This window comes from Raphanus sativus, chromosome 9 (genome assembly GCF_000801105.2).
Source record: "Raphanus sativus cultivar WK10039 chromosome 9, ASM80110v3, whole genome shotgun sequence".
Lineage (NCBI taxonomy): Eukaryota > Viridiplantae > Streptophyta > Magnoliopsida > Brassicales > Brassicaceae > Raphanus > Raphanus sativus.
Window position 1 is genome coordinate 34,771,110 of NC_079519.1, and position 10,942 is coordinate 34,782,051.

Consider the following 10,942-nt stretch of genomic DNA (forward strand, 5'->3'; position numbering starts at 1 on the left):
ATGAAAAAACACTTTGCAACTTTTTTTTGACACGATGTAATTGTAAATTGCCCACTTTGACTGATTTCCTTCAGGTGACTGCTGAGTAAAACTAAATATGCAAAGTTGATAAGTACTAAGTTACTAAAAAAAAGAGTAGTAATATTTGACGAGGTGGTGGCTTCGACATGAGAAGTGAGAACTCCGCGTTAAACCGGCCCTAATTGTATCTTCCGAAACTCTCCCTCTCGGTTTGCTTTTTTTTTTTTTTCTTTTAATTCTATCTTCGATAAATCATCTTCTCCAAGGACTCGATAAACAATTTCACTCCAATTTGGTGAACAGTCTCGTCGCTGCCTTGATCGTCTTTGACTAGACCTTCTTTCTCCTGAGAGGTACCTTCACCTCTCTGTTTCTCTCTCTCTCTCGTTCGATTGAATGTCGCACCTTACGAGGTTCATGCAAATTGATTTCGCTTGCGTTCGTTCCCTTAACCAATTAGGTTTACATTCGACTCGAATTTTGTGGTCTGTAGCGATCGATTCGTTTTTGATCATAGTTTTGGATGAAACTTGTACTAATTGGCTACGCGATTTCAATTCTATTTACATTACTGATTGGATGAAGCTTGTTGATCATAGTTTTGGTATCTCTTATGCAGAGAAAGATTTCTCCAAGTGGGGGCCATGGTTGCACTTGATTCCTATTTCCCCACTACAAGGAAGAAGAAAGTCTACAGTTCGACTTGTATGGGAGTCTACACCTCCGATGTTTCCATCTCACAAGATTACTCTTGTGACAGGTGTGCCACTTTCTAGTTACTAATTTTTTAATTTTATTTTTCTAACTGTAAAATTTGTGCTTTCTCAGCTGCGATGATTTGGTGGCAACTGTATCTTCCGCTCGCTGCGATTTCGATGAACTGTGTGGTGGTCTGGATTCAACCTCGGAGATGAGCTGCAGGTCTAACGGAGAAGGCCGTGAGGTTCAAGAAGCTGGTGGTGGTGGTGGTGGTGGTAGTGGCACTGCTTCTTCAGCTTCAGGATACACTACCATGTATGCGAGCGGTTGGATGTACGGTAATCAGCAAGGCCGGATGTGTGGCCCTTATACGCAGCAGCAGCTATTCGATGGCTTATCCACTGGCTTTCTACCTGAGGATCTTCTCGTGTATCCGATTATCAACGGTTATATGCAAAACTCCGTGCCGCTTAAGTACTTCAAGCAGTTTCCTGAACACGTCGCCACTGGCTTTGCGTATCTACAGAATGGAGTGATGAATGTAATCCATCAACATGAGACTCAAACGGAGCATACAACTTCTGCTGCTTGTTTGGTTTCTTCCGATCCTCCACAGCCCTGTTCTAACGGTTCCGGCTTGGATCAGCGTATGTTAAACCAGGAGGAAGTGAATTTGTTAGCTTCGTTCATCTCATTGGTAACTTCCTTTCACGGTGATAACTCATTTCATAAATTCATCAGACATGATGCTCGAGTACACGTGAAAGAAACTTGTTGAATTGTTTTTTTTTTGCTAGGGAAGCGAACATGCTTGCTGGTTTCTTGTGGATGCTGAGGGTAGAAATCATGGTCCACATTCTTTATCGGAGCTTTATAACTGGCAGCAGCGTGGACATGTTTCAGATGCAGCCCTGGTAAGCTGTAAAGAATTGATTAGTTGAAGAATATGCAATTACAGTGAAGTTGATCGTGATACCTCATTGAAGCCGTGTGGCTGCCTAGCTTTTGCTTATTTATGCATCATCTTATGAGTAGGAAATCTGTGTGATTTTTGTCTTGTTTCATTGCTCTCTCCGAAGTTCCCTGCCTCTTCTCTACTGTTTTGCATTTACTTCGCAGGGATATATTTTCTCCTCCTTTCTTATCTCTCACGTTGCTTATAAGTTTTGTTTTGTTTTGCAGATACGGGATGTTGAAAATAAGCTAAGACCAATCACATTAGCGTCGTTAATTGGTGTATGGAGGGAGAAATGCGGTAGTGAGAATTGTGACGAGTCAGTTTCTGGTGTGAACTTCATATCTGAAGTATCTGAAGAACTCTCTTCTCAGCTTCAGAGTGGAATAATTAAAATAGCTAGAAGAGCTCTACTCGATGAAATCATTAGTAGCGCAATTTCAGAATTTTTTATAACGAAGAAAAGGGACGAGCATCTCAAGTCTGATCCACCCAGTTCCGCTGCCAATGTTGTTAAATGCATATCGGTAATTCAGTTTGTTTTTGCGCATTTATATGCACATGCACAACATTTATGCACATACATGCAAATATAAAACTTATGGGGCTATCACTGAATCGTAAACTAATTTAGTAACGCTTCATGTGAGCAGTCACAAGTTATCAGTCCGGAGAAAACTGCTGTCTCAACCACTGAAGCAACAGGCTGTGAGAACATAAATAATGAGGGGGATCGTAGTCGAATAACTTCAGAGTCGCTCAAATACACTAAATCTGTTGGAAGCACCGAGAACTTTCAGACATCTTGCTCAGCTGTATGTGGAACCCTTCACAACAACTGCATGCAAATTATGTGGAATGCTGTCTTTTATGATACTGTGGCAACATATACAACATCTTGGCGAAAGAACAAACTTTGGTTTCGATCTCCTGATATCCCAACCGTTTCTAGCTTCTGCAAGGGTTCCCATACCAACTACTCAGAAAAACCAGAAGCAGCTGAGAGTGTCAGTTTATTTCTTTTTTCTACAATTTCTACTCAATGATTGTCGTTTTCACTTATTAGTTTTGCTCATTGATGTGATGAATGGCATTTATGCATAATGTTTTGCAGTTTACTTGTAGGGCGGAGTCCTCTTCCCGCAAAACTGCTTACTCTAATGAATTTGACTTAGCTACCAAAGCAGCAAGTTTTCATGAACCGTCATCTAGGAAAGTAACCTTACCAGACATTGATGGAACGGAAAGCGTTGTAGCAAGCATCTCGGAACACGTAGAACGTGAGCTCTTTTTGTCTCTGGAAACTCATCTGACTGATTATATTGGCATTCTCATTGAAGATGGTGCGAACAATGCTGCTACCACTGTCCAAGATGGCAAAATGCACGAGGTAAGGAGAAACATTTTTGAAAATTTCCAAGAAAATTATCTCCTCTCTAGTTCGGTTCTTTATTGTGACATGCTAGCGTGTGGATACTGAATTCAAACTGTTGTAAATTGCTGCAGGAAAACTCGTCATGTTTCCATGATTCCCATTGTAGTCGGGAAAAGTCTGGTGAAAAGGGAGAATCGTCTGAGCAAATCACATCTGAGGATATTGTTGCTAATATTTTTATGACAGCATTGCAGACATCATCAGACATTCCGGTCAGTGATGAAGTTGATACTCTGGATATTCATGAGCCACCACCACCTGGAAGTGAAAGCGGCAATACAATGCCATCTCTGCGCTGTAACTTTCGGCCTGTTAGGTGCAAAGAATCCGTTCCTGAGATTGAAGAATATGTTGCAACGGCTCTATGTAGACAGAAGTTGCATAATGTTGTTATGAAAGATTGGAAATCACTGTTCATGAAGTGTTCTCTTAAGGAATTCCTTGCTTCACAGAAAGGAAGCCATCAGGTTTCTCGCAAAGAAACAATGACCCCGAGGAAGCTCAAAGCGATTACTCAGATCAAAAAGCCAGTAAAGTCTAATACATCAAGTCATACAGCAGAGAAGCCAAAGAAACCATGTGTTAGATCTTCTGAAAAAAGTCTGCTTAAACGATCTAAGAAACCTTCTAAAGATACACCCAGTATAGATTTGTCAGTTAGGAAACCTAGTCAGCAGAAGATAAGGAATGCTGTCGAGCAGGATCAAAGTATGTATTCTCAGCCTTTATCATCCAGACTAGAGAAACTGCTTTTACCTTATATACTGTTCTATTATTATTATGCAGTTATCATTAAGAATATGACGAAGGTTCGGAAAGAAAAGGTTGGTAAAGATACTCATATCAAGGTGATATGTGAGAAAAACCAAGATGTTGGAATGGCAGATGAATTTGATGATGAACTTCTTATAACAAGACTAAGAAGTAAGTTTTCTTTGTACTATATGTGTGACTATGTTTTCATATCAGGGGTTGTCTTTTTTTTTTTTCCGTTTCATGTTATTTTCGGTGTATCTATTAGGGATATCAAAGAGTAAAACAAAAGAGTTAAGAGAAGGTACAGACGCTGCAAAATCCTGTGAGGAGATTTCATTGTCTGCTGAAGAATCTGTGGAAACCGTTGGCTGCAGAGACCATGAGGAAAATCTTTCAAATAAATCTTCTCAGAAAGTGCAAAAAGGTAAAAGACTCTTTTATTTGTTTCCTGTACACTTAACCTCATATCGTCGGGGCTCTTGACCTTCTTTACTATGCACTCCGAGCCTACTAATTTCATCCTTCCGAAAAGCAGCTCATGTATCAAAGCTAAAGAGAAAGAATGCATCAGAAGTCGAAATAGCACAATCTTGCAGTGGAACAGTCGGAAGATTTACTGAGATTTCTGGAAAAGACACTGATGCAGAAAGACTTGGATTTGAAACCAGGGATAATGTTTCCCCTGAACGCCTCAGCAAGAGACGGAAAAGTAAGATCTCTTTGATTTTTTTTCTCAGGTTTTGGGGATGCATCGTGCAATTAATTTACTAATTTACTATCTCCAGAAGATGCTGCTGCCAAAGGAAAAAAGATTGTGGAGAAGTCTGCGTGCAGCGTATCAAAGAAGTCCCTTAAGTGTAAGTTTCTAACTTCGTACTTTGTTATTGTTAGATACTTCAGTTTCTTTATGAGATATCTGGCTACTTGAATGCATGGGCCCCAGATTTTAACAATTCAGTATTTTGTTTCATGAAGCATCGGAACCATCAACTCTAAAGAGAAAGCATTCATTAGATGAAAAAGTCCCCAAGGATTCGGAGAGTGCTGTTGGAAATGAAGGAAAGCTTCCCGGCAATACTTCAAATAAACTGCAAAAAGGCAATTATTTCTTAAAAGTTTTCACTTTTCAGGTTTCATGGTTCTATTGCTCTCTAATATGTATCACTTACCCTAAACTACATTTATTTGTTGGTTTGTATAGTAGGTCCGAAGAAATTGATGCTTAAAAAGAAGCTCTTACCAAAACATTCAGCCGAGCTTTCTCCCATTGAGGAATTAGCAGTGGATAGTGACAGACCTACGTCGATTGCACTAAAACCATTGGTAAAATTGGGACCGAAAGCAAGCACTAAAAAGGTGTTAGTGCCACTGCCAAAGTCTGATGGATGTGCACGCACATCTATTAATGGCTGGCATTGGCGTGAATGGTCATTAAAGGCTAGTCCTAAAGAGAGAGCCAGTGTTAGGGGAAGTTCTTGTGGCGTACACACGCAACATTTTGGTTCCAAAATTAGTTCCTCTCAAAACGTTCTTTCTGCAAGAACTAATAGGGCAAAAATGCGTAATCTTCTAGCTGCTGCCGATGGGGCTGACCTCTTAAAAATTTCTCAGTTGAAGGTGAAAAAAAAGAGATTTCTTTTTTGAGTCACATATCCGTGTGGTGTTGATATATTTTTTCTTTTATTTTTATTTTTTGTCATGACGGTGACAGGCTAGGAAAAAGCGTTTGCGGTTTCAACAAAGCAAAATTCATGATTGGGGTCTTGTCGCACTTGAACCAATTGATGCAGAGGACTTTGTGATCGAATATGTTGGAGAGTTGATACGTTCTTCTGTAAGTATGGCTTACCTTATCATGTGTTCCATTGAATTGATTTATTGTAGGTAGTAAATATGTACAGTATCTTAGCTTCTTTGATGAACCTTTTGATGTTCTACTTAAGGACAGACTATTATGTGCGCTCTATTTCAGTTTGATCATGATTGTGGTTCAATATGTTAAATCTCCTAGATATCTGAGATTCGTGAACGCCAATATGAAAAGATGGGAATAGGAAGCAGTTATCTATTCAGGCTTGACGATGGCTATGTGGTTAGTCACCTGTGTAATTCTTATCTTATTTATGTTTTCATTTTTTAGTGTCGCTTCTGAATTAATTGTTGCTTACTGTGAATCTTAGATAGATGCCACAAAGCGAGGTGGCATAGCAAGGTTTATAAACCATTCATGTGAGGTAATTGCATAGTATGAATGGGTAATTTGTTTTGTGGATTCCGGGTGGTCTCTTATAGAAGACATTTGGTTTATGCAGCCTAATTGTTACACCAAGATTATAAGCGTGGACGGTAAGAAGAAGATATTTATTTATGCGAAACGGCATATTGACGCTGGTGAAGAAATATGTTACAACTACAAATTCCCGCTTGAGGACAACAAAATCCCCTGTAACTGTAAAGCGCCAAAGTAAGTTCATATTTTGATGCCTCCTTCTCTAATCAATCATCCGTTCATATTTTGATGCCTCCTTCTCTAATCAATCATCCACAGTGTGGTGATGATTTGTTTATTTTCTTGTTTATATTATTGTTGATATGCTGTGCTTGTATTTAAGTATGTGTTGCTTTCGTGAGTAGGTGCCGTGGATCGCTGAACTAGGAGGGGGATGAGGTTGGTAGAAGAAACTGAATCAGGTGTGTGCACAATTTAAACATATCTTGTAGATTTGAATTTAGAAGGCAATAAATTGGAATCAGTTTACTGATAAGCTAAACTTGACTTGTTTAGAAGGTTTTTTTGGGTTGAAGTGAAGAAGCTGGACGAATCTACCTTTTGCAGTATAAATCTCCAGCAGGCAGCAGCAGATGAGTCTCCTCTCTTTGAACACAAACTGTAACCATTTCATCCCACATACTAACACTTATAAATAACTGCAATTTTTTCTGTTATTTTCTTTTTGATACTTTACTAGTTTTCTTTTGTTGTTGTGGTCATCTACAACGAAAAAAATTTAATGCCAAGTTGATAATAAATTTATTTTATTATTATAATAAACTTAATTCGTTATGAATTTAAAGAAACAAGACTAACCTTTATTGTGTTTCGTGCAACAAAACAGAAATTTATTATTGTTAAGCATTTTTAGCTGTCCATTGTGAAAAACGGGCCAACTTATAGAAATTAGATCTTTGTTGATTGGTTTCATTTGAGCAGAAAAAGGAGAAAAGAGACTACCACTGTTGTGGCTTAATGAAAGCTTTTTTTTTTTTGAAACTCAGCTTAATGAAAGCTAAAAGGTTGTTTCTAAGCGTTAAATCATCTTATTTATATATATTTTTGGGTTGCGTTAATATAACATGTATTGTTTTATTTCATATTTTAATATTTTGTTTTGGTTTGCAGGAATTGTAAGAAAAAAAAAGATTAGCAATGTGATAATTCCATTTCCACAACCCCATTGTGCTTGATATGGTATGTATAATGTTATATATGTATCCTTCCCTTTTTTTTAATTTCTTACGATTGCAATTTATTGGACACTGACATTTGGTGATTTTAATTTTAACTAAATTGAGAAAAGCAAAATTGCTTCATCAGACGCGAAATGGACAGGCTTACTTTTGCTCTATCTAGTTAAAAGGCAAAAAAAATTTTTTTGGGGAAAAAATTGGAGTAGTGTTCCCTTTCTTTCCCCCTCACTGTTTGGGTTTTGCCAAAGAATAATTTGTTCATCGACTTCGTTTCTTGTCGTTGGGGTACCAGATTTTCTCTGTCTGTAGTTTGAAACTATGTATTATATAAATTAAAATATTTGTATCATTAAAACACACATACAATAGAGATGGTGCCAGTTAGTGTGTGAGAATTGCATTTGCCTTTTTTTATTTTGGTTACATATATATCATCATACATAAAAGATTATTAATTACGTAGAAACTACATAAGTATTTTTGGCGTGTTTAAAGTAGTTTTGAACGAGTGATGCGTGTGTTGATTGTTGGTACTGCATGCATGTATTGAATAGTCTTTTTGGTAATTCATCTTAGTTTTATGCTTAACAATAGTCTTGTAACTTTATGTAGGAACAACCGAACAACAATCTCTTGTTGTCAAGTTTGTCTTAACTAATGATATAGCATGTCTCTTGTTCTCCTTTTGAAACATGTGTTTTCATCTTCTAAATTTGGTGACTACATTTCTTGTTTTGCAGTTTACCATATAGCATTCGAATAATTTTGAGAATCCTCACATGTTTCAATATTCTATAATATGTAAGAAGACTCACCTTTAGTGTTCCTTTTTTTTGTCGGAGAAATAATCTTCATAAGGCATGTAGAATTGTATAGTCTTTCTCGGTTTGTAATATCATAATCATCCAGTAGTGAAAAAAAATTTGTTAAATTGTTTTTGTTTACATTGACATAGAATCAACTATACCCGACAAAGGTAGACAATTTTGCACGTGGTGCTCAAAGTCATCCTTATAAAATTTTACATGATGAGTTAATAATAGGATTTAACCAATGTGGACGTAGTCTATGTGAACTATGAAAATAGGTGGCTGAGTGTCTGGTCTTGCTCTTTTGGATTTTTACATGATGAGAGTTAATACTGACATTAAATTGTAGATGAATTTTGGTAGATTCTCGTAGCCATGCTCTTTTGGATTTCACATGATAAGTTAACAATGACAATTAAGTGATCATTCAGTTAATCCATGAAACTGAAGATGCAAAGATCAGGTGGACATCTTGAATCTTTTACAAGTTCGGCAGCAAGCACTAACATAATGTGATAATAACGAGTATGCGGGTGAAATGATCCAGATGAGACATGGCTAAAAACTTAAAGACTGGATTGACGATCAAATCAGAGTTAATGCAGTGATCAATTAGAGAGAGAATATAGAGCTACATCTTAAAATTACTTTAAAATATATTTTTTTGGACAAGAGATAAAAATGGAAGAATTGGGTACTAATTCCAGTTTACAGTGGGTAGATTCTGTTGGTGATTTCATGAATTACAATGCGAAATATTTTTTTCCGAGTGTATTTGATCATTTGGATTATAGCTCTGGTAACTAATGTTAAGAAAAATGCGTCAGCGAGGGATTTTCTACAATTTGTTAGTAAGATGGATCAGAGGTTTTCTCCAAACGGTTTATACAGAGACGAAGACGGTGAGTGTGATTTGGACATCAGCAACAGAGATTACGATGACTTGAAAGAGAAGCAAAGCTCCACCATTTATGTACATGCTTTGAACCAGATAGTCTGACCATGGCTAACATAACAATCAAGATTGAGAGGGATCGTTACGACTTTGCGATTAAGTGGTAAGGAAATGGATTTTGGACACTAACATGTTTTACGTCATTTGGTGCATAAAGTAAGTTACATTGTCCTTTGACAACCACAAAAATATGAGCCTTGAAATACTCCAGATTAATAAAAGGAGACTGACGTGGATCTGCAAAACCGACGATTTTTAAGAAAGAGACATCAACGGTTCAGTGACAAAAAAAAAAAAAGAGACATCAACGGTTAAGACAAGGAGATAGGGCGAAGCAGTGAAAATCAATATGCATTTGATAGCATTTACCTAATAATTTTGAAAGGCAGTGTAAATGCGTGTTAATATTTAAAAAAAAATGATTTTATCTCCTATATGTTATTTGTAAAATGATTTTATACATGTCATATATACAATTAATTTCATTAAAAAGACAGAACATATTAGAAATGATAACATACCTTATGTTTAAATGTAACATGGACAATGACATTTAATGTTGATTTATATTTTTGATAAATTTTTTAAAATTGATAATAATTCATATGTTATTATTAAAATAAATATATATTCAAATATATATTAAATCTAATAGTTATATAAATATAACAATATTTTATAATTTTTAAATATTATTTAATTTTATTTTTATAATTATACAATTTATTACTATATTTTCAAAATTTTATACAACTTTTTTGAAAAAACTATAAATTTTTATCAATATACTACTATCTATTCTATTAATTCTTCAACATGTCCAATTGATTAAAGGTTGTGTCCAATATAAAATATAATGAATCTAAATAATTATCTAGATATATTATGTAATTACCTTTATTAAAAAAATTGTAACTTCCACGTTGGTTTCCTAAATCTGTAACTTCCACCTATATGTTACGTAATATGCGGTTATTTTTTTCTTTTGGAATCCATCAGAATAAATTCAGTTCCAGTAATTATTATTATTCATAAAATAATTTTGTAATGCTTCTAAGATGTATGCATATTTTGTAAAGTCACCCTTTAATTCCAAAATATTAGTGGTTCACTACTTATTACAAACTGTGGACAACCTTACGTAGTTCAATAAATAAAAATTATATCATTTGGAAACAATAATATTGATACTTTACATTAATAAATATTATGTCCACTATAAAAATTAATGGAAATGAACTGTGGTTTAATTAAGATAATATAATACAATTTAGATTCTGATCAACATTTCAAAGAGTGAGTATATTTTTGGTTTTACATTTTCTAGAAATTCAATATATTTGTATCTTTTTAATCATATTTGTGTAGAATATTTTTCTTAACTGATTAGTAAAAAGTTTTAATAATTTTATAAAATAGCTGGACTATTAATAGGTCATTTTTCTAATTTAATAATATAGTTTATAAATATATCAGTATTAAAAAGTAATTTTTAAAAATTTAAATTTTTTTTAAAATTTAAATTATTTATATTTCATTTCACATAAAATATAATTTAAACATTTTCTACAACAAATTAGAGTTACGCTATATAATTCAAATACAACTAGATTCTGATCCGCTCTTAAAAAGGCGGGTATATTTTTTGTTTTATATTTTTAAAAAAAATTATATTTGTGTGTTTTAATCGTATCTGTGTTTTTTTGTATAATATTTCTTCTAAATAGTTAATAGTTTTAATCTATTTTATTAAATAGTTGGATCACACCTATATCAATAGGTCATGTTCATGTTTTAAGATCTGCGGATATAAGTTTTGTTATATTTAGTATAGGTCAATAGGT

The 10,942-nt window shown here is 34.9% G+C and overlaps 1 protein-coding gene across 2 annotated transcripts; it reads left to right on the forward strand.

Moving 5' to 3' along the window:
- The first annotated feature begins 222 nt into the window (after positions 1 to 222).
- LOC108827803 (histone-lysine N-methyltransferase ATXR7) lies at positions 223 to 7,457 on the forward strand. 2 transcript variants are annotated; one of them, XM_056993473.1, is made up of 21 exons: positions 223 to 374; positions 641 to 781; positions 850 to 1,417; positions 1,518 to 1,634; positions 1,903 to 2,202; positions 2,329 to 2,682; positions 2,790 to 3,065; positions 3,182 to 3,818; positions 3,897 to 4,034; positions 4,132 to 4,290; positions 4,402 to 4,575; positions 4,652 to 4,723; positions 4,842 to 4,964; positions 5,068 to 5,483; positions 5,578 to 5,700; positions 5,878 to 5,958; positions 6,047 to 6,100; positions 6,179 to 6,330; positions 6,501 to 6,557; positions 6,652 to 7,160; positions 7,267 to 7,457. In XM_056993473.1, exons 2-19 carry the CDS (start codon positions 666 to 668, stop codon positions 6,520 to 6,522), a joined length of 3,882 nt encoding a protein of 1,293 aa, XP_056849453.1. In that variant the 5' UTR covers positions 223 to 374; positions 641 to 665; the 3' UTR covers positions 6,523 to 6,557; positions 6,652 to 7,160; positions 7,267 to 7,457. The 2 variants fall into 2 exon arrangements, with proteins under 2 accessions (XP_056849453.1, XP_018456797.1); XM_018601295.2 differs by having other exon boundaries at positions 6,051 to 6,100; positions 6,655 to 7,160.
- Positions 7,458 to 10,942: the final 3,485 nt, after the last annotated feature.